Source organism: Mobula birostris, chromosome 4, assembly GCF_030028105.1.
Source record: "Mobula birostris isolate sMobBir1 chromosome 4, sMobBir1.hap1, whole genome shotgun sequence".
Taxonomy (NCBI): domain Eukaryota; kingdom Metazoa; phylum Chordata; class Chondrichthyes; order Myliobatiformes; family Myliobatidae; genus Mobula; species Mobula birostris.
The window spans coordinates 164919554-164947028 of NC_092373.1; the positions used below are offsets into that span (position 1 = coordinate 164919554).

Here is a 27475-nt window from a genome sequence, read left to right on the forward strand (position 1 = left end):
CCTTGTCTTTGTGATATGGGAGGAAGCCAGATAAAAGGAAGAAACCCATGCTGTAAAAGGGAGAATAGGTAAATACCACAAAAGGTCAGGATCACACCTGGGTCCCTAGTGAACTAATTGGTGTTTCATTATGCTGCTCATAAACTAATAAATTGCCTAGCCAAAGCATTTGTTACATAATGAACTAAAATGTCCTTCAAGAATTTTGGGTTTTTTTTCTGTGCATAACTTTGGGTGTTGCATTATAGTTTTAGGACCAACTGTAACAAAGTCTGTGAATCCATTTCTACCAGTCAATGCATAGATTTCTCTGCAGTACACTCAGTTACTGATTATGGAGTATCTAATAGTAACTCAAATTTTCCTTGTGTTTAAGTTTCATCTTAGAAGATGGAGAAAGCTTTGGACAAGTAAGAGACAGAAGTTTCCTGCTTGATGACACTACATTGATGTTGTCATTATGTCAACTTAAAAATGTAAGTGATAAAAATAATCACTCTTTAATAATTAAACTCTCATGTATCAGTGACTAATACTGGACTAAAGGTGAACAATGTACTAATTAAGTAAAAACTTGGTTTACTGGTGATTTTCAAAGTTTTGTAGAAACGTTCAGTGGAGAAAAATATTGCTGCTTAAATGAGATCACAATAAACTCTGCAGCATGAACTAGAAGCTATTTTATTCAGAGCTCAGAACCCTATCCTTGAATCACAACATAAAGTACCTCATACAAACTCTCCCTTTCTGTCTAGTATGTTAACGTTAGGTGCTTATTAATGGTCTTTTATTCCAATTTTCAAATTATTAACTTTATTTATCCTCTGTCAGTGATCTGAGTCCTCTGACGTTTTTGCTATGCTTTTCTATGCCCTTGTTTGCCCACCTTTCATTACTGATCTTTCATTTTGCCTTCAATTTCGCACTGCTTTCCCATACCACACACACAGACACTTTTCTGCTTTGCGTTGACTATTTCTTTCTAAAATCTGTAATTGGAACACAAGCTGTGCTATAACAAGAGTTTTATTGATTGTAGCATTCAGCTCATACATTTCTAAGTTTAATAGTTACTGTCAAATTAATTTTGTTATTGCCTCCCTGAATAAAGTGAGATTAATAAATGAGAATTAGTGCACTTCCCATTTCGTCTCTCATTCATGTTCTTAATCTTCAGGTTATCCACTGTTCTGACTAAATATCCTCTTAGGTTCATGGTAGAAGCCTATATGTAAACCTTTTCTGATTTACCATTTACTTATTTGCATATGATACTGGCTTTTCATTTTAATATGTAAGCTGAGTTTTTAATTTCTTATTTTCTAGAGATTGAAAGATGTTGCTGGGGAAGCATTTTATCCATTGCTGGAAGATGAGTGAGTCCTGTTGATTAATTGATTCTAAAACAAGTCAGCATTTCAAGTGATTTCAAAAACACAGAACTAAACCTTAGTCATCTGTGGAAATGTGCATCTCACTGCTATAATAGGAAGGTGCCAGGACAGTTGAAGTTTACAGGACTGCAGTATGGACCAGAGATCTGCTATGATCTGAAGATTTCAGAAGATGGAGGAGCTGGATTTGAAGAAGTGACAAATTTTTAAATGAGTTTTTGAGTTGCTTTAACTCATCTAATTTTATATTTAAAACTCAATGTTCATTATTTTACGTCAATTCTGTAGAGTCATAGTGTATTACAACACAGAAACAGGCCCTTTGGCCCATCTGGTGTGTACCATCTACCTGCACCCAGACCATAGCCTTTCCATACCTTTCTCATCCATGTACCAATATAAACTTCTCTTAAACGTTAGAATTGAATCTGCATATAAGACCAAAAGACTGACGCATTGAGTCTACTCCGCCATTCCATCATCTCAGATTTATTGTCCCTCTCAACCCCATTCTCCTGCCTTCTCTCTGTAACCTTTGGCGCCCTGATTAATCAAGAATCTATTAACTTTTGCTTTAATCATACCCAATAACTTGACCTCCACAGATTCACTACCCTCTGACTAAATTCCTGTGAGTACAGGCCCAAGGCCATCAAATACTACTCGTACATTAACCCTTTCATTCCTGGAATCATTCTCATGAACCTCCTCTGGTCCCTCTCCAACACCAGCACATCTTTTCTTGGATAATGGGCCCAAAACTGCACACAATAGTCTAAGTGTGGTCTGGCCAATGCCTCATAAAGCTTCAGCATTACATCCTCAGATTGTTTCCCCTCAGATTCCCCTTACATATTTCACCTTTCACCCTAAATCTATGATCTCTAGTTCTATTCTTTCCAACCTTGTGGGGGAAGAAACCTGCATACATTTACCCTATCTATACTCCACATAATTTTGTGTACCACATTAAGATCTCCCTCCATTCTCCTTCACTCCAGGGAATAAAGTCCTAACCTAATGTACTCAACCTATGATTTATGAAGGCCATTGTGGCAAAAGCTCACTTTAAGATCCCATCTACCTGTGATGCCACTTTCAAGGAATTTTGGATCTTTATTCCTATGTCCCTTTGTTCTACCACACATCTCAGTGCCCTACCTTTCACTGTGTAAGTCTTACCCTTTTTGTCCTTCGCCTCACACTTGACTGCATTAAAATTCCATCTGCCATTTTTCAGCTGGTCCAGATCACTTTGCAAGCTTTGATAACCTTTCTCACTGTCACTATGCCCCAATTTTGGTACCCTATCCCTGATAATACCTTCTGATAGTTTTCCTACGACTGATGTCAGGTTCACTGGCCTAGATTTTTCAGCTTATTCTCACTGCCTTTCTTCAACAGCGGAACCACATTAGTTATCCTCCAGTCCTCTGGCACCTCACGCGTGGCTAAGAATATTTTAAATATCTCTGCTAGAGCCTCTGCAGTTTCTGCACTAGACTTCCACAAGGTCCGAAGGGGCACCTCATCAGGCTCTGGGAATTTATCCACCCTAATTTTCCTCAAGATAGCAAGCACCTACTCCTCTGTAATCTGGATATGATCCATGATCTGTAATCTGGATATGATCCATGATCTCACCACTTTTTTCTTATTCCTATAGAATCTGTGTCTGTCTCCGGAGTAAATACAGATGCAATAAATTCTTTTAAAATATCCCCCATCTCTTTCGGCTCCTGCATAGAAGATCATCAATAACACTAATTTTGTCCCTTGCTATTTTTTTGCTCCTAATATAGCTGTAGAAGTCTTTGGGGTTCTGTTTCACCTTATCTGCCAGACCAGCCTCATATCCTGTATGGCATTGCAGTATATATTCATTTCATGAGAAAAATATGCACGTCATTGGCTCCAACCATTATAAGCTATTTAATAAAGAAACAAAGCTATTACCCTAGTCCTTACAATTTCATACGGCATGTTTTAGATTCTGCGAGATATATGGTCATGTTGCATGTAGCATATATTCAATTATCAAAACACACGTTTCACTACCGATCTGTCAGAAGCTGTAAAGAAAAAAAGTGCAGGATTGGTTTTTAGGGTTCTTGCTACCATCAAGACAAAGATGTTTAACTCTGAACATTAATTTATTCACTTGTTTAATATTTAATATTTCAAACAAAAAAGCAAACTGCTACAGATTAAAATCTGAAGTAAGACAGAGAATGCTAGAAAGGCAGCATTTCAAGTAGATGCTGCAGGGTGAGTGAAAGGGGATTAAAGCAAAAATACGGTAGATACCGAAAATCTGGATCAAAATGCCAGAGATACTCAACAGATCAAATAGCATCTATGCAGAGAGGAACAGAGTTAATATTTCAGAACAATGACCTTTCATCAGAACTGGATAAGCAGGGAAGAAAGCATGCTTGAAGTAGCTGAGCGTATTTGTTTAATCTGCAAGGATGATACCTAACTTCCACTTGATTTATTTTCTCTCACTCTTCTAAGTGCAATGCAGGGTCATGTATTCTGAAACATATATTTTGATATTCTCTACATAGATGCTGCCTGACCTGCTGAATATTTCCAGCATTTTCTGTATTCAAACAATTAGATACCGTTTTAGGATGTGAGTGATTTGTTTCAGAGAAATCTCCATCCCAAAAGACATGCCCTCTTTCTCTTCTCCTAACTCTGCACTCCACAACTTTGTATCCAAATCTATTTTCAACTTCTCGGGATAACTCTTGGAAACATGGCTTGTTTGAGAAAATTCACATTCCTCTGAACTTAAAATCTGACAATCATATTGAAATGAACACTGACAGCAATAAGCTGCATATATTGTGATAGGAGTTTCATGCGTTCAACCTTCAATGCTTGATTTTTCACTTTTCCAGTTCTGATAAGGTGTCAATGACCTGAAATGCTTATTCTGTCTGGGAAAACTGCTAACAAAATGTTGGGGTATCTCCAACATGATTTGCAGACAATCTGTCAGTAGCATTTGAATAATGAAAGTGATTTTTCTTTCCCCCTGTTTCAGGAAAATCTCTGTACAGGCATGTTCATGAGATCCTAGTCTAACAATTCACATCTGTCAGAAGATACAGTCAATATTCATAATTTGATTAGAGACGTTCCAACACCTCATTCCTTTTAAATGGACAATTTGTTTGGGGAAACTTTGTCATTGAACTTTATAAAGATTGTAGCTTTAACTCTAAATTTTAGCCATGCCAACAAATTATAATATTTCCCATCCACCTTGATGTTCTGAGATTGTACCTTTCACAATTTCATTTTCTGTCTATTTTTAGTTTAAGATTTGTATAAAGCTTATTTTTTTGCTGTCAGAATGCTTGTTTCAGAGTTAAGGTCAGAGGAATGTGAATTTCTTTGGATCTGCTATGATTCCAAGAAAGACAGGGAAAGCTGAATCGGGTATAAAAATCTGTTTATAGGTTTTCATATAATTTACCATTGCAAATGTTATGTACTATACATCAAATAAATTTTAATTGGAAATGCCAATGGCAACCAGGAACAGATAGAGATGATTGTAAAATGAGATGGCATTCTATGATAATTAACAAATCAACAAATTTAATGACATATGTCAATGATAATAAACATGAATCTGATTCTGACAATTAAATTTTTAAAATGCAGAATCTTTAATAATTGTGAACTAATCATTGGTATTCCACAGCTTTTGAAATGCAATGCTTTTAATGTTTCAGAACATGTTTGGAGATGGGTGACCAAAGAAATGACTTGGCACACTGTACGATGAATTTACAGAGATAAGCTGGTTTTCAATGGAGATTCAGTAGTTAACGTGCACTTCAATTGACAAAAATATTACACTTTGCAATGATCGGGCTGTACGCCCTGTGATTAACGATCATCCATTTCTAAAACTGTTAACAGATTTTATTAGATTCATTATTAACATCTGGACCTGCAACTGTGTATGCAATTTTTTAATACTTTCTTTAGACACATGGAAAATAAACAAATGACTATAGAGCATAACACACAAAATGTTACAGGAACTCAGCAAGTCATGCAACATATATGGAGAGGAATGAAAAATCAATGTTTTGGGACAAGACACTCCTCAGCCTGAGCTATTGACTGTTTATTTCCTTTCATAGATGCTGTCTGTTGCTGAGTCCCTCCAGCATTTTGCGTATGTTGAAAATTTCCATACTCTGCAGGATCCTTTCTGTTACTGAAGCACGTAAAGTTTCCCTCTTCAGTACAGTATTTTATCTTCTTTCACAGTCAAGTATTGGCCAGAAACTGCAAACATTCAAGAGATTTCAGTACATACAGATTCATCCATTCTGATGGATTTGGACTGTCTGTCCTGCCATTCATCAGCCTTTTACCCATCAATAACTGCCGTAACCCATCAACTTAACTGAATTCCTGACTAAGTTTGGTAGCCTTTTCTTCTGGTACATCACAGGCTATGCTGGCTTCATCAACACCCTTAACAGGTCACTTGAACTGCCCACACATACACTAATGTCATTGCCTTTTCAGGCAATTCCCCGAAAAATGTTTTTTATTTTGACAGACAATCCCTGGTACCCAAGGGGTGTGCGGATAAAAACTCGTTCATTGTTCTCCATTGCACATCTTATATGGAAAGCAAATGGTTTATGACCTGTATTATGAGTCTCAAAAAGCTAAAATACACTTATAAGCAGTAGTTTGATCAAACTCATGGTGCTGTATGCAGTCAAACCTCTCTCAATTCAGTTGGAATACAGTTATGTTTCATAAAAGTTCTCTTTAGTAACTCCTAATTGTTTAAATATCAGTGAGTTGGACAACTTTGCACATCGTGTAATAATCTCCATACAAAGGGATGACCATGTTCCTCTGTTTGTTGATTTTTAATGGACTACTGTATCTTAAATTATGTGTAGAAGATTAGTTACATTTAAAAATTGAAACAATTGAGCAGGTGTGATTTGATAAAAGCTTGGTATGATAGTGCTGCCAGGATTTGAGGGCCTGCACTCCAGGGAGAGGTTGTGCAGGCTAGGACTTGATTCCTTGGAACATACTGTAAGAGTTGTGGGTGACTTAACGGAGGTGTAAAAAACATGAGGGGTATAGATAGAGTGAGTCTTTTTCCCAGGGAAGGGGAATTAAAAACTAAAGAACATAGGTTTAAGATGAAAGATTTAAAAGGTACCTGAGGGGCAAAATCTTCCTGCAGAGAGTGGTACCTATATCCAAAAAACTTCAAGAAAAACTGATTAATGCAGATAAGCTAATAGCACTTAAAAGATACTTGAATAAGTACAGGGATAGGAGGGGTTTAAAGCAGTATGGGCCAAATCTGGGCAAACAGGACCAACTTAGCTGGGCACCATGATCGGTATGGGTTATTCAGAACAAAGGACCTGTTTCCTTGCTGCAATATTATCCTCTCCACTACAGCAGGAGAATTTCATGACAAGGATTGTGGGTATCATTTAGTTATTTTTGTGGCAAACTGAAGGTACAATAGTACCAGGTTAATTTGTATTAGTGTTAGTTTTTTTTTTAACTATGATAATTCCATCAAACATTGAAAAACTTGCAATACAGTAGTATATTTTAAATCCGCAAACATGAGGAAATCTGCAGATGCTGGAATTTTAAGCAACACACATAAAAGTTGCTGGTGAACGCAGCAGGCCAGGCAGCATCTCTAGGAAGAGGTACAGTCGACGTTTTGGGCTGAGACCCTTCGTCAGGACTAACTGAAAGAAGAGCTAGTAAGAGATTTGAAAGTGGGAGAGGGAGGGGGGAGATCCAAAATGATAGGAGAAGACAGGAGAGGGAGGGATGGAGCCAAGAGCTGGACAGGTGATTGGCAAAGGGATATGAGAGGATCATGGGACAGGAGGCCTAGGGAGAAAGAAAAGGGGGAGGGGGGGGAAAAGCCCAGAGGATGGGCAAGGGGCATAGTGAGAGGGACAGAGGGAGAAAAAGGAGAGAGAGAAAAAGAATGTGTTTAGCAATATGACATGAAACTGCTTTTAAGAAAGAAAACTATATTTATATTAATTTACTAATAACATGACAAAGTTGCATGTAATTGTGTTTTGTCAGACAGTGACAATGAATGAGAAGTATGAGTTAATAAAATACTTGTTTTTCAACAAGATTCTTTAATCTAGTCGCAAATTTGCTGTCCTAATTGGCTGTATAGAAGCATAGCATGGATGGCCAAAATAACTAAAATTTAATGTGCCTGTTAATTTACATATAACTCAACCTACTGACATTAATAAGACTTGATGTTCCAGTTTGGGATTTTTTCTGACTAGAGAGCAGCCAGTGCATACCTCTAGGCTACCAGGATTCACATGGAATAAACAGAAAAAAGAAAGAATGCAGGTAGTTGCAAAGAATTTGTGAGCCCATTTCTCAAAACTAGAAAACCACAATCGGCTCACAGGGTACAAATTAAATTGGCTTTGTTCTCAATAAATCCAAGCTGGATCCATTTTCACTGAAGTTCTAGTTTTGTTTTAGTTATATTAAATGTTGCATTACTTTAAGTGTGTGGGTTAGGCTAGTCAACTCAATCATGCCTCCTGATAGTCTTGTCTTATCCGATTAGAATGCAGTATTTTTCCAAAATGTTATACGTTCTTCTCTCTTTCGTTTTCAAGGCAGTCAACTATATCACCTTCCAACAGCAACCAAGACCTATCTGCTGCAGCTTCACTGCCTCTCATTATACGAGAGAAAGATACGGAGTACCAGCTACACCGAATTATACTCTTTGACAGGCTTCTAAAGGTGTGATTCAAATACTATTCTATTCAATTCAAGTTTTATTGTCATTTAATCATTCATCAATATGCATGAATACAGCCAAATGAGACAGCATTACTCTGTGGCTAAGGTGCAAAACACAATACCAACAGTCACACACAGCACAAAGCACATGTAGCACAAATAGGGTAGAAAGATACAGCCATGCAATACAGAGTCCAAACTTGAGCCATCGAATACTGCAGAGATCTGCAAACGACCGCAACAGAGTCGGCCTCCTGCCGAGCGAATATTCGGGGGCGGGGGTGTGCAACACCAACTCCAACCTCAATACAACGCCACACTGCCCTCAGTGGAGCGCACCAGCTCCGACTCCTCTCTCCTGGCGGCTGTAAACAGGTGACACCACAGCCCAAGGCCTGGTCCTCAGCACATACAGGATAGCAAACACATATAGGATATACATCCCACCTCTCCGGGAACTTCCGGGAGTCTCCCGCATATTAATAGTGGCTCCCTGATGCCCGCAAATTATACACAATATCACGGAAATCAGTTTTTTTGAGAGTGAGCAAGAGAAAAGCAAGAGAGAGTGAGAGAGGGAGAGCAAGCGAGAGCAAAGGCAGGTGAGAGAGGGAGAGAGCGAGCGAGAGAGAAAGCAAGCGAGAGCACGCCATTGCAGAGTGTTCCAAAAAAATATAAAACGTACGTCACCCCAGACTACACTGAAGTGTACCCCTGCCTAAATAGGGGTCAAAATAATGACAGTGTTGCTCGCTGCACTGTTTGCAACAAAGACCTTTCTAGTGGGTTAAGACTGTAAAAGACATGTTGAGGTGAGTTTAACAAGTGTCATTTCTTCATTAGCATAGCTAACGTTATTTAAACTAGCTGGCTAGCTGCTAAGGAGCTACTCTATTGCAGACATCCCACCTCTCCCGGAAGTCTCCCGCAAATTGATGGTGCTACCTCCCTGAAGTGAGTTTTTGCAGGGTGGGATGTCTGATATTAGTAAATTACAACCACGCAAAATATATATAAAACTCCAGCCCAGATGCTACCCCCTACTGTAAATTAGAGCTGATGCATTTGTCATATTGCCTGCAGCACAGGGAGAGAGAGAAGCCACTCAATGTTGACCTGGCAGCTTCTTCAGATGAGAATAGCCATTCTTCCCCATGATGTTAATGAGGAAAATGTAATCTTTTTGCCTGTTGTATATTTGAATATAATGAACATTTATTTTGTCCTTTTTTGTCTTCCTTTAGCTAATAGCTTCTGGGCCATTCATCCCTTGTAAAGTTAGACACTTGCAGTTGTTCCTCATCTTTATTTCCTGTCTTCTATTCAAATGACAGGATGGGATGTGCCACCAACAAATTAGGCACTAATTTCTCATTATTGTTGTGGTATAAATTAAGCTTCTTATTGACCTCATCATAATTGTGGCAATAATTACGACCATTGCTTTGGCATTGTCACTGTTCTGAGGATGTGTAAGTGAATGTTTTATTTTTCTTTACATCTCCTTTGACTTCACTAGACAGGATAGACTTGGAAATATTGACTACACTTCAATAAATATAATTTGTATATTCTAACGGTATAGGTGTTCAAAATGATCCCGCGAAAAGTGATGAAAATAACAGTGGCTGATCACAACTCATTTTTATAATGTAGGAAATCTGACAGAAATTTCTGGAATGAAATTAATTATAGGAATCCAAAAGTTACTGTTAATGACCTGTGTTCATGTAGTTTTCATTTGACATGGAATCTACGAATTAACAACAATTTGCTACAGGCTTTTTTCATAGTGATATGTCCCAGCAGATAGATTAGGAGCATAAGCAAGGCATTCGGTTCATTGAGATAGCTCCACCATTTAATAAATTTGCAGCTAATCCAATTGTAATCTCTACTATGCTTTCCTGTCCACTTGTTATCTTCAATCCCTTGCTTATTAAATATCTGGCTATTTCTGCTTTAAAAAATGTTCAGAGACTTTGGAGGAGGTCTGTGAAAACAGGGTTCCAAAGGCTCTCAATACTAAACACTAGACACTAGAATACTACAGCCCTTCGGTCCTCGATGTTGTGCCAACCCATATATTCCTTAAAAAAAATGTACTAAACCCTAAGTCCACACCACCCATGTGCCTGTAAAAGAGGCTCTTAAATACCCCTAATGATTTAGTTTCCACCACCATCTCCGGCAAGTCATTCCAGGCACCCACAACCCTCTGTGTAAAAAAACTTACCCCTGATGTCTCCCCTAAATTTCCCTCCCTTAACTTTGTACATATGCCTCTGGTGTTTGCTATTTGTGCTCTGGGAAACAGATACTGGCTATCCACCCTATCTATGCCTCTCATAATCTTGTAGACCTCTATCAAGTCCCCTCTCATCCTTTTATGCTCCAAAGAGAAAAGTCCCAGCTCTGCTAACCTTGCCTCATAAGACTTGTTTTCCAATCCAGGCAACATCCTGGTAAATCTCCTCTGCACCCTCTCCATAGCTTCCACATCCTTCCTATAATGAGGTGACCAGAACTGAACACAATACTCTTAAGTATGGTCTCACCAGAGATTTGTAGAGTTGCAACATGACCTCTCTACTCTTGAACTCAATCCCCCTATTAATGAAACCTAGCATCCCACAGGCCTTCTTAACTATCCTATCAACCTGTGCAGCGACCTTGAGGAATGTATGGATTTGAACCCCAGGGTCCCTCTGTTCATCCACACTCTTAAGTAACCAACCATTAACCCTGTACTCAGCCTTCTGGTTTGTCCTTCCAAAATGTATCACCTCACACTTATCCGGATTGAACTCCATCTGCCACTTTTCAGCCCAACCCTGCATCCTGTCTATATCCTCTTGTAACATTCGACAACCTACAGCTCCATCCACAACTCTTCCCATCTTCGTGACATCCGCAAACTTACTCACCCATCCTTCCGCCTCTTCATCCAGGTCATTTATAAAAGTCACAAAGAGCAGGGGTCCCAGGATAGATCCTTGCGGCACCCCACTAGTCAGCGACCTCCAGGGAGAATACTTTACTTCCACTACTACCCTCTGCTTTCTTCCTTTAAGCAAATTTTTTTATCCAAACATCCAAGGTTCCACTGATCCCATGCCTCATGACTTTCTGGATGAGTCTCTCGTGGGGGACCTTGTCAAATGCCTTGCTAAAATCCATGTAGACAACATCTACCGCCCTACCCTCATCAATTTCTTTTGTTACCTCTTCCAAAAACTCAATTAGACTTGTGAGGCATGACCTTCCCTTCACAAAGCCATGTTGACTATCCTTGAGTAGACTGTACTTCTCCAAGCGCTCGTAGATCCTATTCTTAAGAATCCTTTCCAATAGCTAGCAGACCACCGACATAAGACTCACCGGTCTATAGTTCCCAAGATTCTCCCTATTACCTTTTTTAAACAAGGGAACTACATTTGCCATTCTCCAATCCTCCGGCACCTCCCTTGCAGCCAAAGAGGATTCAAAGATCATAGCTACTGCTCCAGCGATCTCTTCTCTTACTTCCCACAGCAACCTGGGGTATATCACGTCCGGCCCTGGGGACTTATCAATCTTAATGTTTACACTGAGAAGTAAAAAAAAAATCATCTTAAATGAGCGATCCCTTATTTTTAAACACTGATCCCCAGTTCTATTTAGCCACATTAAGCAACATATTTTCAACACACACTCTGTCAAGAGCCTTAAGGATCTGGCGTGCTTAAATCATATCCTGTCACCATCTTCTAAGCACTAGCAGGTTCAAATCTAGTCTATTCAACTTTTCCTTGTGAGTCTACCTGTGCATGAGTAAATGTTCTCTGAATTACTTCCAACTTATTACCATTTTGACTAAGAAAACCAACACAATATTCATGCTCCAGCTGTAGTCTCACCTGTGCCCTCCATACCAAAGTGCAATCTCTCTATTTTTGTATTAAATTCCAAAAGCCATCATGTTATTTTAGCTTTCCAACATTCTTGCTGTAGCTGCATCAGAGCTTTTTGTAAATTGTGCACTCAAACATCCAGATCCCACGACTTCTGAGAGCTAGCTTTACAACTCTCATCACTTAGCTAAAATGGTACTCATTTTTTTTTTCCTGCCAGGAAAGGCAATTTCACATTTTTCATTATTCTCTACTTGTCATGTGTTTACCTACTTTCTTCATCTATCTTGGATATCTGTCAATCTATCTGGATACCTACCTATCTAGGCCTCCTTAAGTCCTCTTTGGAACTTAGTTTTTTTTGCCAGATTGGTATCATCAGTAAACAAATAAACACACCTTTTGATACTTTCTTCCAAGCCATTTAGCTAAATTATAAAATTTGCAGCACTACCTCTGAACCCTGTGGCACAGCACAGTTTGCATATTGCAAACCAGACGAAGGCTCATTTATGCCTACCTTCTGTTCCTGCTAACCTCCCAAGCTACTATTGTCACTTGTTTTTTGCATCCAGCATTATGAGTTTTTATTTTTTACAATAACCTTAGAATTCCTGAAGGCATCTGAGGTGCTGAATCAAGGTAAGGTATAACAATCAGTTTTGCTTTATCCCCAGCACTGACAAATAAAAAAGTACTGGCAATTATTATCAACTTCAAGTTTAATTGTCATTCAACCATACATGAATACCCATGAATACAGCCAAATTAAACAGCATTACTACAGGGCCAAGGTGCAAAACATAGTACCAATCATCATATACATATAGCACATATAAAATAGCAAGTACATATGTGACATCAGTAAAATATGGTCACACAATAACATCCAAGACCCTGAGTCCATGAATGTTGCTACAGTTTGCAGTTGATCAAAATACAGCTTGTCTTCTGACGAGCAAATATTGGGGGGACGGCATCGACTCCTGCTTGGGTGCCTCGCCACACCACATCCAGTGGAGCGCCCGACTCCTACGCTCCTCTCCTGTGTGGCTGTAAACAGGCAACGCTGCAGCTTGAGGTCTAGTTTTCACTGTGACCAGGGCCACGCACCTCCCACCGCCATCCACCAATAAATCAATGAATCGGACTTGCAGCATTCAACATTAACAATGTCCAACGAGGTCTGTCAAGAAAAGCGACTAAGATGATCACTTGCTGTTAGACTGCACTCTACCTTGTTGAGCAAGATATAACTAAGTCCTTAACAAAATCTTAAGGTTTTAATTTGTGACAAACATCCAAAAACAGATTTTATATGTGTGCATTTTGTATCCCCTGAAATTCATGAAGATTTGAAAACATGCTAAAAATGTTTTAAATTCATGGTATTGCAGTTTCTGCCTTGATCTTTGTTCTTCTTTGTATATAAAGTAAGTTAAAAATTATTAGAAGTTCTTAGTTGCCTGCGCACTACCTTATAATTCATTAATCTGACTGGGGACCAAGTATCCACAGGTGCTAGAAATCTGGAGCAACGTACAAAGCACGGGAGAAATTCCATAGATGCTATCTGACCTACTGAGTTATTCTGGTACTTTGTGTGTTGCTCTTTAATCTGATTGGTTGGCCAGCTAGGTTGATGAAATCAGTGAATCCTGATACGTACTGTTAAGGGCCACAGTTGGCACCACTTAGTAAATGACTTATTTCAAAGGAAATCCATGTCATAGAATTTGACGCTGCTTTCTGAGCAGCGTTCTTTAAGGTCTGAAGCAAAGACCATATTTTGCAAACCCTGGCCTTGCATTTAAAATGGATATTTTTACCTCCATACCAATTGAAGGGCTAGTCCTTCATGTTACTTAAGTTAGTGGTTGCCCATTTTGGAAAATTCTTCTCCTGCCCAAATTAGCCCTATTTCTGTGGAGTGATTCTTGGCTTCTGCTTGGTTTCTTAATCTGGTATGTGCTGGAGATTAGAATTCAAATTACTCATCATCCAAGGGTGACTATTCTGCTTGTAAGCACTCTTAATTTGCTGAGTTTGCAATGTATTCTGCTCACTCCAGATTGATTATTTTATATTTTGAAATTTACAACCAGAGATCCCAAGGAGCAGATTAAAACAAGTCTTCAATTGTGAAAGAAAGAAAAAAGACACAGAGCATGATATTGATGATTTTTTGTTTCTTTTCTTCCTATTATTCAGGCTTACCCATACAAAAAGAATCAAATTTGGAAAGAAGCAAGAGTGGACATTCCTCCATTAGTTAGAGGTTTGACCTGGGCTGCACTACTTGGAGTAGAGGTTAGACCCAGTTGTTACAAAAGTATTTTTCCTCATTACATTTCTTAACAATGTTAAATGAGGGATATATCTAATTCCCATATGGGTTCTTAAGCATTACTGCAGTCAGGCAATAGGCATGGAACCAAATGTCACAGCTATCATTTGGTAATCCTATAATCTTCTGCCCTGTGTCTATTTATGTGCATTGGCAGATGAGAAAATCAAACATAGTCCATTGTGTAACATTCTTGTGGCTGGTTAAGATTAATTTATCTGTAGTTAAAAATATCTGATTTGGCAGTGGTTACTGTTGCAATGTAAAGGTTAAATGAAGGTAGCTGGCTGCAATTGTGCCTTTCTTAAAGCAAAAATGGTTACATATCCAAAAGACAAGTCTTGCCTTGAGCAGCATTAGAGATCAGAATATGAATAAATTACTGTGTCCCCATTTTAAACTTGGGTTCTCTTCCCTTATACAGTATGTTTTATAAATTATTTAAACATTTTATCTTTGGGGAGAAAGGTAGGAAAATATGTCACATAATAAAAGATGAGTTTGTAGTCCATACAGGAATGAGATTTTTAAAAGGTTCAGAGGTTCATTTATTATCAAAGTATGAACCCAGAATACAACTCTAAGATTTGTCTTCTCCAGGTAGCCATGAAATACAGAAAAACCATGGTAGTCATTGAAAGAAAAGACATCAAACCCCTCCAGCACAGGAAAGAAAAAGAAACAAACCTCGCAACCCTGAAACGTTAACAGATCACCCACTCGGGCATGGCAGCTAAAACATCAAACTCCTAACCCCTCCCAAGCAAAAAGTGACAGTGACATCAACCTCCCAACCCTTCCCTCACCCAAAAAAAGTAACATGTCGCCCACCTGCCAATCGGCAACAAGAAAGAAACTGAAGGAGACTAAGGCTACGTCCACACTAGACCGGATAAATCCATAACCGAAGCCTTTTCTCTTCGCTTTGACCCTCCATCCACACTGAAACGGCGTTTTCCTCCCCCGAAAATGGAGCTTTTCTAAAACGTTCTCCAGAATGTGTAAATTTGAAAACGCCGATTGTGCAGAGCAGTGTGGACGGGGTAACCCAAGATTTCTAAAATGCTGTCATGCCGTGCTGGAACAGATGGTGGCAGCAGCACTGCATTTCATTGTTTTCTTGATCGCAACTCCCCACATAACCTAACAATTTCAGAACAGACGGCAGCCAGAAGAGTTAGAAGTGTACTCACCAAATACTTTGACCCATAACTTACTGAATAAATAAGTATACTCACTTTGCCCTGCTTGTATGAAGGTGGTTTACCTATTGATGCAAGTACTTCTCTGACAATAGATGTGTAACAGCCTAATGTAACATTGTATGGGAATACAAGATAACACTAATGCAGACATGTTTTATACATTTAACAAGGTGCTTTATTAATGCAACAGTCAGTTTTTCAATGTTCGTCATCTGCCGGGTCATACTGTCCGTGAACTCCCTGTCGGTTGCCTCCTTATGCTTCAGTATTTGTTTTTTTTTTGTTTTAAGTCCTCCTGCGTGAGAGCCAAGAGCTGTCCCTCGTTTGGCAATTTCCTTTTAAGTTTTCCTAGTCTGTACCTGCACAAATGTGCACTTTCACAGCGAGATTCGACACCTAACATGTCACTTGTTTTCTGTAGATGTGTCCAGCGCATGCCCAGTAGGAGGAGATTTGCCCACATACACGTTTTAATGTGGACAGAGGTATTTTAAAAAATGCCTGGTGTGGACGCCTATCGTTTTTACGCGAAACTGTGGACGTAGCCTAATATAAACTACAGTCCACACGAACAATCACATATGTCTCAGAATTATGAAAACATCCTCCGTTAGCATTGAGGAGAGCAACAGCTTAAACTCTGTCCTTCTGTTGGGCTTTCAAGTGCCAAGATGCAGCTTCCAGCCCGATGCGGTCTCCCGTGGAGAGTGACCTCCAGCCCGATGCGGTCTCCCGTGAAGAGTGACCTCCAGCCCGACGCGGTCTCCCGTGGAGAGTGACCTCCAGCCCGATGTGACCTCCCGTGAAGAGTGACTTCCAGCCTAAATCGACCTCCCCTGGACAGCAACCTCCTGCCCAACATGGCCTCCCATGGAGAGCAACCTCTGGCCCAACCTATGGTTAAACCTGATGTTAACTTTTTTGTGACTCTAACCCGTCAAAATTGGTTTTAAAAAGCATAACAGTTGCAATATTTTTATGTTTTTGGGGTTTAACCACAATCTTTGCAATTTTGCTTATAATTGGATCTAGACACCACTCATGCATTGTCAGATCTCCATTAGTAAGTGTATTTTGAATTGACTTCCTTCAAGATGCACCCTGCGAGCACTCATTCTCAGTAACTGACAACGTTTATAATGTTATAGAAGCTATACAGCTTAGTTGCAGATTTCAGTTTTACTGCACTTTTAGACAAGGCAAAAGACATTTTTTAAAAAGTCATTTGGGTTTTGCAAACCCTCCAACAAAATATTAAAGCGATTTTGTTCATGGACTCTTTATTGATACAACTAATTAATTAAACTTTATAGGTTTGAAGGATTTGGTCAGCGCAATAACATATCTCATCTTGCATGGTGTAGTTTTCCTCCCATTATAAATCAGCACAACAACTTGTGAAGCATTCCAGTTTGCCAAGTTTGAAAAACAGCTGACAAAAAGCTTAAAAAAAAGGGTGACAACTCAACAAGCAGTGCCTATATTTAGAATATGGAGTTACACAGAAGGTGCTGTCAGGTTCTTGTTATAACTTGCATTACTAGTACACTATCCTTCATTTCAAAGTTGTTAGGAAATTTACGAGTTCTGCTTGAAGAGAAATTGCAAGTGACTGTGTATGTGTATTACCATTATTTATTGTTCCAAATTTTCTTCTGTGTCTCTTCTTTCCCTCCCCTCGCCCCCACCCCACCCCAATTCTCTGGTGCACTTTGGTTTCCAGATTTATAGCATATACTCTTCTCAGTGTAGTTGGACTTTGACATTTCAATCTATAAAATACCCATATAAAATATTTTCCTTAAAGCTACAACTGACTTTAAATCATAAGGAATACTTATCTTCAGGATTATGTTTTTCAGACCAACAAAATTAAAGGGGATTCAATAAACTACAAGCATAATTGATTCTACATGTTTCTGAAAAATACATCATTTATTAGAATTATTAAATTGTGGATTATTTAAGAGAAACTGTAGCCTAATAACATTGGAAAGTATGAATACAGTGATGTTATAAAATACCATCCATTTTAATGCTTTCTTTCCTGAAATTAGATTCAGAATCAGGTTGATTATCACTGATAAATGTAGTGAAATGTGGCAGCAGTACAATACAATACTAGTGAGGTAAATTATTTACATCCTTCATATACATGAGGAGTAAAAATCTTTACGTTACGTCTCTGTCTAAATGTGCCAGGTGTAATTTATAATGAATAGTATGTACAACAGGATAGTCAATATAACATAGAAATACAGTTGTTTCATCATGAATTAATCAGTCTGATGGCCTGGTGAAAGAAGCTGTCCTGGAGCCTGTTGGTCCTGGCTTTTATGCTGCAGTACTGTTTGCCAGATGGTAGCAGCTGGAACAATTTATGGTTGAGGTGACTTGAGTCCCCAATGATCCTTTGGGCCCTTTTTACACACATGTCTTTGTAAATGTCCTGAATAGTGGCAAAATCAATTCAATTCAATTCAATGTAAATTCTTATTTATATCTACAACAATGTAATTTGTAAAAATCAATCTCTGCAATATTTTATTAATTTCAGCATTACTAACTGATGAAGTTGAAATGAACTTAATCACAGAAACAAATGTTTATTGTTGAAGTGTTGCTAAGAGTAGTTTTATGGGCACTTTTGGTTTCTCTTTCTTCTGATGCCAAATGATTTTGCTTATACGTAACTGGATCTTAGAACTAGTTGTTGCTAAACTTAGTTCATTTAGTTCACTTTAGACCAACACACACAAAGTCCTGGAGGACTCAGCAGGTCAGATACCATCTATGGAAATGATTGTACAGTCAACATTTCGGGCTAAGATCCTTCATCAGGACATCGACTGTTTATTCGTTTCCACAGATACTGCCTGATCTGTTGAGTTTCTTTGGTATTCGGAGTGTGTTGTTCTGGATTTGACAGCTACAGAATTTCTTATGTTTATAGTTCACTTTATTTTATTATATATGCTAAATGAGTCAAGAAAATATGTTCTGAACTGCATTACATATAACCTACAAGGCATAGTGTTAGGACCCCAGAAGCAATTCATTTGACAGACAAAACTGGGCCAAATGACATCCTTGTGTACTATTTCTACATTTTATAAGTCTCAGTCAGTAATAAAGATGCTGGATCTAAGTGTGATCATGACCACTTTATACATCAAAGTTAGATTAAATAAGAAAAGCAATTAATTTATAATTCCCCGTCCCCCACATACATTCTGTTTGATTAACTAATTATTTGTGGATTTAAATAACTGATCCCATCAAGTGCTAAAGACAAGGTCTGTAATTAGTTAGACCTTCTGATGGATCTCTGCTCTGAGTTTACCTATCCTGTACTTCATTTATTATTTTAATGTACTGGCTACTTTGAAAATTATGTTCTCAATGTCTGCACTATATAATCTGTTTATCTTTTTATACATCGCGGTAATTTAGATGTATTTTCTCTCTCTAGAAAAATAATTGAAATGAGGTCAACAAAAGTAGGAATGTTTTATATTCAAGTTATCTCTTTGCATGAATAAAAAAGTATTGGAGCAGCAGGTTGTTGAGGAAAAACTGAGCACTGCCTGAAGAGTTAAGTCTTTTATTGATAGCGTTAGGTGTTGTCAACTTTGTATTAATGTTAATTATTTAAACGCAGCTGATCATTTCACCTTTTCAGGGAGATATTCAAGCAAAATACGATGCGATTGATAAAGATACTCCAATTCCAACTGATAGACAGGTAAGGACGTGGACTGAGGTGACTTTCCATACTTTTGAGATTTTAGTGCCAGAACGGTTTATAGAGTTGTTCTTTTATGTTGTGTGTAACTGGTGAACATTTAGACAAAATATACTGTCTATGCATTGTTTTAACTGATATAATTTTAAAGATTGCCAATAAAACACTTACTGAGTTCCATGCTATCTACATGTTCTTCTAGGTTAATTTCTCCAGCTGTATTATCCACAGATACAAGGATAGCTTCTGTGTATGCTGCCAAAGTCCAGCCTTATCTCTTTACCAACTTTCCCAACTCCCACACTCCATGTTAATCAAACTATGTTTATCTGGCAATTTGTCTTGGATGACCAGCCATTTTCTTCATGTAATTATTGAGGGAGAAAGAAGCCATTGTGTTCAGCATTAGCCATAAACTTTGTCCTGTTCGTCCAACACTGATGCCATCTTTTAGGTTTTAGGTGGTCATTACGTTAAGTTGCTCATAATCTCACATTTTTAAGCAGACCACTGATCCTGTTGGGGTATAAACAACATCGATTATAAATCTGGCCTTCCTCAGGCCATCTGCTGCTGAAAAAGTAATATATTGGATATGCACCAACTTTTGAATGTGGAAAAGTAGATGCTATATAAGTGCATATTCTTTTATTGTGCATCGTATCCATTTTGTTTAATGGAAATAAATTACTCATAGAGTCAGAGAGCACTACAGCACAGAAACAGGCCCTTCAGCCCATCTAGTCCATGCCTAAACCATTATTCTGCCTATTCCCATCGACCTGCTTGCAGATCATAGCTCTCTATACCTCTCCTATTCATGTAGCTATCATGTAGCTCTTGAATGTTGAAATCAAGGCCGCTTTCACTGGCAGCTCATTCCACCTTCTTACCAATCTCCGAGTGAGGGAGTTCTCCCTCATGTTCCCATGAAACATTTCTCCTTACACCATACCCCTTGACTCCCTTAAATATATTTTCCATTCATTAATTCCATTAATGTTTACATGAGGTTACAGTTTAATTCTAGGATTAATTATCTCTGAAAATTGATTCTGAGAATAAATAACAAAAATCCTCTAAACCGGCAAAGTGGATGGATAAAACTACTTGGCACAGTTTCTGGCTGAGCTTTTAAAATCATGTAAACCAGTTGCTCTGATCCAAACAAAGCATGAATTATGAAAAGACATAATTTGTGTTTCACTTGTAGATTGTAAAGCACTAGGATTCAGCCAACTTGCAGGATATATTGCCCCTCTCACGAGGAAGGTAATATTATTTTGGGTGCTTACCTCCCTGTACTAAATCATTAATCTCACTAGTAAAATATTTGTTTAACTCCTTTGACAAGTGCCTGTTTCATTTCTCTTAGAATCAGGCTAAAACAAATTGCATTACAAGGTCCAACAATAAACTGTAAATTGTATATGACATAGTAGAAATATGCCATGATGCTTCAGCAGAGGGTGGTCAAATAAAAACGGATTTAATGCCAAACCACAAGAGAGAGTTTCTGAAAGGAGAAATACAAAGTAGAGAGGTGAAGAAGTTTAGAGAGGAATTTGCAACGCTTAAGGTTCTTGGCAGCTGAAAATATACTTGTCAAGGATGAAGCAATGAAGTTCAGATTTAATCAATAGCCCAAAACTAGAGAAACACAAATGTGTTAAATTAAGATGCTGGAGGGGATTACAATAACAGAAAGAAACAAAGCTATGGAAGAGACTGAAAGCAAGGAGGAGCGTTTAATATTAAGTCATTGCTTAGCCAGGAGTCATTGAAGAAGAAAACTAAGTAGAGGCGTGATTAGGGCAGGGCACGAACAGCATCACTTTGAATGATCAAAAGTTTATAGAGGGTAGCAGAAAAGGATATGGCCAGGAGTATATCAGAACTGTCAAGCATACTGGCATGGATGAGCCAAATAGGGATATATTGAAAACTGGTGTTACAGGAATCAGTAAAAAGAGTGTGAAGTCCACAACTCAACCTTGCAAATATTCTCTTGCATTGTAAGACAGCTGGCATGAAGAGGGAGTCAACAATGAAAGATTGGTGCTTGCTTCTGTGCCTAATCAAGTTCCATTTACCTTGTAAAAAAAACTACTATGTAATTTATATCCTTTTTCATGTCTGGGTTCTGGAGAGGACTCTGGATTTGATATACGCTAACGTTAAGGATGCATACAGCTCTTCTCCCCTCCCCCCACTGGGAAGGTCAGATCACAACCTGGTGCATCTAAAACCCTGCTACGTGCCTCTGGTGAAGAGTAAACCTGCAACCTCGAGGACAGTGAGGAAATGGTCAGAGGAGGCTTATGAGGCACTCCAGGGTTGTTTTGAGGTGACAGACTGGCAGGCACTCTGTGAGCCAAATGGAAAGGATATTGATGGGCTCACAGAATGCATCACTGATTACATTAACTTCTGTGTGGACTACGATGTTCCGACAAGAACTGTCCTTTGTTGTTCAAATAACAAGCCATGGGTGACAAAGGACATTAAGGATATCCTGAATGCTAAAAAGAGGGTGTTTAGAGATGGAAATAGGGAGAAGCTGAGGGCAATACAGAGGGACCTGAAAGCCAGGATCAGGGAGGCTAAAGACAGGTACAGGAGGAAGCTTGAGTGGAAACTCCAGCAGAACAACATGAGAGAGGTCTGGAGGGGGATGAGGACCATCACTGGGTTCCGGCAAACTAACAACAGAGGAGCTGAAGGCAGTGTGGACAGGGCCAACGAACTTAACCTGTTCATTAACAGATTTGACATTGTGACCCCTGCCCATCCCCCACATGAGCCGTCTGTTGTCGGCCCCCAACCAACACATATTCCACTCTCCCCTCCTACCCCTCCTCACAGTCCCCCACCCTGCTCTCATGACTATACCCCTCCCCCACACGAAACCACCACGGTGGGCTTCATGACTGATCAGGTGAGAAGACAGCTGAAACGTCTCAACCCAAGCAAGGCTGCAGGACCGGGTGGTGTCAGTACCAGGGTGCTCAAAGCCTGTGCCCTTCAGCTATGTGGAGTACCTCGCCATGTATTCAACATGAGCCTGAGGCTCCGGAGGGTTCCTGTACTGTGGAAGACGTCCTGCCTCGTCCCTGTGCCGAAGACGCCGCGCCCCAGCGGCCTCAATGACTACAGACTGGTGGCATTGACCTCCCACATCATGAAGACCCTGGAGAGACTTGTTCTGGAGCTGCTCCGGTCTATGGTCAGGCCACACTTAGATCCCCACCAGTTCGTCTACCAGCCCCGACTAGGAGTTGCCATCGTCTACCTGCTGAACCGTGTCTACGCCCACCTGGACAAGCCAGTGAGCACTGTGAGGGTCATGTTTTTTGACTTCTCCAGTGCGTTCAACACCATCCGCCCTGCTCTGCTGGGGGAGAAGCTGACAGCGATGCAGGTGGATGCTTCCCTGGTATCATGGATTCTTGATTACCTGACTGGCAGACCACAGTACGTGTGCTTGCAACACTGTGTGTCTGACAGAGTGATCAGCAGCACTGGGGCTCCACAGGGGACTGTCTTGTCTCCCTTTCTCTTCACCATTTACACCTCGGACTTCAACTACTGCACAGAGTCTTGTCATCTTCAGAAGTTTTTGGATGACTCTGCCATAGTTGGATGCATCAGCAAGGGAGATGAGGTTGAGTACAGGGCTACGGTAGGAAACTTTATCACATGGTGTGAGCAGAATTATCTGCAGCTTAATGTGAAAAAGACTAAGGAGCCGGTGGTAGACCTGAGGAGAGCTAAGGTACCGGTGACCCCTGTTTCCATCCAGGGGGTTAGTGTGGACATGGTGGAGGATTACAAATACCTGGGGATACGAATTGACAATAAACTGGACTGGTCTAAGAACACTGAGGCTGTCTACAAGAAGGGTCAGAGCCGTCTCTATTTCCTGAGGAGACTGAGGTCCTTTAACATCTGCCGGACGATGCTAAGGATGTTCTACGAGTCTGTGGTGGCCAGTGCTATCATGTTTGCTGTTGTGTGCTGGGGCAGCAGGCTGAGGGTAGCAGACACCAACAGAATCAACAAACTCATTCGTAAGGCCAGTGATGTTGTGGGAATAGAACTGGACTCTCTCACGGTGGTGTCTGAAAAGAGGATGCTGTCTAAGTTGCATGCCATCTTGGTCAATGTTTCCCATGCACTACATAATGTACTGGGTGGGAACAGGAGTACATTCAGCCAGAGACTCATTCCTCCGAGGTGCAGCACAGAGCGTCATAGGAAGTCATTCCTGCCTGTGGCCATCAAACTTTACAACTCCTCCCTTGGAGGGTCAGACATCCTGAGCCAATAGGCTGGTCCTGGACTTATTTCATAATTTACTGGCATAATTTACATATTACTATTTAACTATTTATGGTTCTATTACTATTTATTATTTATGATGCAACTGTAACGAAAACCAATTTCCCCTGGGATCAATAAAGTATGACTATGGATTGGAATTTATATATCAGGAATCCTTATACTCAATCTATTTTTCTTTCTATGATGTTTGTTTTTCAGATTGAGGTGGATATTCCACGGTGTCATCAGTACGATGAGCTGCTGTCATCGCCAGAGGGTCATGGAAAATTCAGGCGTGTTTTAAAGGCCTGGGTAGTCTCCCATCAGGATCTGGTATACTGGCAAGGTAAGTTTAATTGCTTTGTGTAGACTTGCTGGTATTTCCATGCAGTATGACTGTGGAGAGGATGTTTCCATTATTAGGACAGTCTAGGATCCGAGGACACAGCCTCAGAATAAAGGAATGAGATGGGGAGGAATGTCATCAGTCAGAAGGTGGCGAATCTGTGGAAGTCGTTACCACAGAGGGTTGTGGAGGCCAAGTCATTGGGGGTGTGTGTGAGGCAGAGATCGGTGAGTTTTTGATTGGTAAGGAGTTTACAGGGAGAAGACTGGAGTATAGAGTTCAAAAAAGAAAATCAACCATGATTGAATAGCAGACCAGACTTGATGACCTAAATGGCCTAATTTAGCTCCTATATCTTTTGTCTTGTAGACCTGATCAGCAATATGAAGCATGAAGAAAGACTCAGTAAATGTGAGAGTTAGCTATTAGATCTATTGCAGAGGTGATATGATCAGAGCTCCACAACTTTACATTGACTTCCCTGATATACATAGTTATGATTTGTATTTCTGACTATGGTCTTGACTTAAACACACTTTTGTCCTAGGTTTAGACTCGCTGTGTGCACCATTCTTGTATCTGAATTTCAATAATGAAGGTGAGTGTGCAATTACTTTTTGGTAAATATCCAGCTTTGAGAAGTCTTGGCAATGTGAAGAGTACACATAAATACATGCGTGGAAGCAGTGCTACTTTGGGCAACAACTGCTATTTTTGGGGAAGATTTGCCAATTTGAGGGTGTGTGCAAACCTTAGCTCAAGGTAACATGAGAAGCCCAAACTGTCCTGCAGTCTCCCATCGTGGCATGAGGTGATTTGGATGAACTTCCCAGTTGGACCTGCCATTATAATTAGTCATGTAGTAAGTCACCCTTGAATGGCAAGTATATTATTTGCACATCCCCAAAGACATTGGGACTTTATGCTGGAGAGATAGCTGGGAACATCATCAAGGCACCCCTATCAAAGAAGTAAAAAGACGACCGAAAGGGATGATCTCAGGACCACCTTTATGAATGTATCCTTTTGCAGTTGGACCCCTTCACTGTCTTGGGTAGGCACTGCTGCTTTAACTTGTGCTAGTACAAAACTTTAACCTTCATTAAGACCCTCTCCCCCCAATTCAAAGCCTATACTCTTTATGGTGCCGATTTATGGGTGGTATGCCACTTTGACCCTATGACCTCTGGTGAGTAAATGGCCACACATACCATCTCTTGATATACAGTATTTCTTGAAAAATGCTATATTTCGTGCAGGTGCCAATGGTTTTCAATTAAGGGTTTTTACAGAAAGAAATATTTGCAAATGAATAATAACTATCACAGAATTTCTGACTTAGAAATTCATATTTCAGCCTAGAATGTTTAAATGAAATCTGACTGATGGATAAATGTTTAGATCCAAGGGTTGCTGACTTGTGCGATGGTAAATAGATGAACAGATATTTCATCACCGCTGGTATAAAGAGAGACATTAAGAACAATTTATTTACCCCAAAACATGTTGTAATGCAAAATACATTAATCAGAAGCTGTCAAGGCAGGATGTTTAAAGAAGAATTTAAAAATATGTTCATGTGGTGAAAGAGTGAGAGGACAGGGCAAAATAGATATATCCTTGACTGGCAAAGGAATTCTCAGCAGTGTAAAATCCCGTGACAATCGGGAAACTTTCTCCAACACAGATTATTTTCTCCAATGTTTATTGTCATTTAAATAAACACACAGATTCAGCTTTCTGAACAGCACTGCCTCTAGTCAACTGATCTTATCGATTTCAGTGGTGCATGTATGAGGAGCCCAAAATAGAAAGGGAGAACTGAGGCAAGATCTGTCCTCAGTCAGTCCAGGGTGCTGATTCCCTCTCCTAAACAAGTTTCTACTTCATGGTGGTGTTTAGCATGGGGAATGTAGAAGTTAATGAAACAGTATAGTTATGGGTTGCTTTTAAATTCTGCTAACAATAACTACTTTTTCTCTTGTTGCAGCCTTGGCCTATGCTTGCATGTCTTCTTTTATTCCCAAATACTTGTACAACTTCTTCCTGAAAGACAATTCTCATGTTATCCAAGGTAAGTTGTTTGCGTGTCTCATGCAGAGCAGCAATAGATTTGCAGCAGCTAATCAATGTCATATTTAAATACATTTTCACACAGTATGATATGTAAAGTACATATATCACTAGTGACTTCCTACCAGGAAAGGAGAAGAACACTGTGAACATCTTCTATCAATCATATGATGCTGTATTACTATAGGATTTGTATTCTTCCCTCTCCTTTGTTACACCGAGCCTTTGTTAACTGGTGAACTGGTCTGTTAAATGGTGTATTCACAAAGTAAAATATGGCACAGCACAGATGTTCAAAAAGAGCATTTGTCTGTCAGCAGCTCTGAAACAGTAATAGAATATTGTGTGCCTGTTTTCACATGAACAATTCACTTCTGTGTTTCATATCATTCAGACCATTTAATTGAATTATTGCCTTGTAAAACTCTATTACTACTTAAGTTAAAACATCTGGACTGGAATTAATTCCAAAGTATTGTCTAACAATGTTTCACCAGGGAGAGGGTGAGAAGTTCAGGTGATCCTGGTTCATTTTTAATTTGACTGGCAGTTTAAAAAAAAAACTCTAACCCCACAGGTTCTTTGATAAGTACAGTCTATACTTCTAGTTCACACTGTGTGCTGTGGGGGAAAAATCCCTCTGTATTAGACAGATCCGTCATTGATCCTGAAAATTCACAGACAGGAAATTTTCATCCCCTTACTCCCAACGTAATTTGCTTATATCAAAGTTGCTAGACCTCTACCACCCTACTAGCAAGTATCTCAGAGCCCTTGCAGAATTTGAAGCCTCTTCGTTTCTCTTTCCTTCTCTCATGTTGGAGAGGGGCAAAAGTATGTATATTCAATTTCCAGAAACCCTCTGAGATACTTGGTGGAATGAAAGGGATTCTTTTCCCCAAGACGTTCTGTAGCAAAACTGTGTGTTTTGCTTTAGGATTTGTCCTGGTACTTTGAGTCATGATTTGGCTGCATGGTTTTTGAGAAACTAGGTAGAAAGATTGATTTACATGTATTGATGAGGGACAACTTTAAAAAAAAAATGAGTGTCTGGAAACCTTGTACGCCAGTGCTTTTCCTAATACTCTTAATTTTTCTGTGCGATACTTGCAGTAAGGTGCAATTACATTGCAGCAATCAGTGCCTAACACTCCAGTGTGGCATTTTGTATTGAGTTGTTGACTCTTGGAGTTGAGGAGGATGTCCCAACTGAACACAAAGCTACCATCACCTGAGCCTCGAGATCTGCTTAGTAGGTATCTGGACTAAATTATCATGGATGGGAGCTAGATAACTTCTTTATTGAAATTTGGCATCACTCAGA

At 39.5% G+C, this 27475-nt stretch overlaps 1 protein-coding gene across 1 annotated transcript in view; it reads left to right on the forward strand.

Moving 5' to 3' along the window:
• The window catches only part of tbck (TBC1 domain containing kinase), a 338866-nt gene that overhangs the window by 179478 nt on the left and 131913 nt on the right, over positions 1-27475 (forward strand). The window contains exons 12-19 of the mRNA XM_072256396.1: positions 377-476; positions 1327-1376; positions 8090-8219; positions 14324-14422; positions 19347-19409; positions 23952-24078; positions 24626-24676; positions 26069-26152. Of these exons, the coding sequence (XP_072112497.1) occupies positions 377-476; positions 1327-1376; positions 8090-8219; positions 14324-14422; positions 19347-19409; positions 23952-24078; positions 24626-24676; positions 26069-26152 (704 nt within the window). The remainder of the gene's footprint in view (positions 1-376; positions 477-1326; positions 1377-8089; positions 8220-14323; positions 14423-19346; positions 19410-23951; positions 24079-24625; positions 24677-26068; positions 26153-27475) is intronic.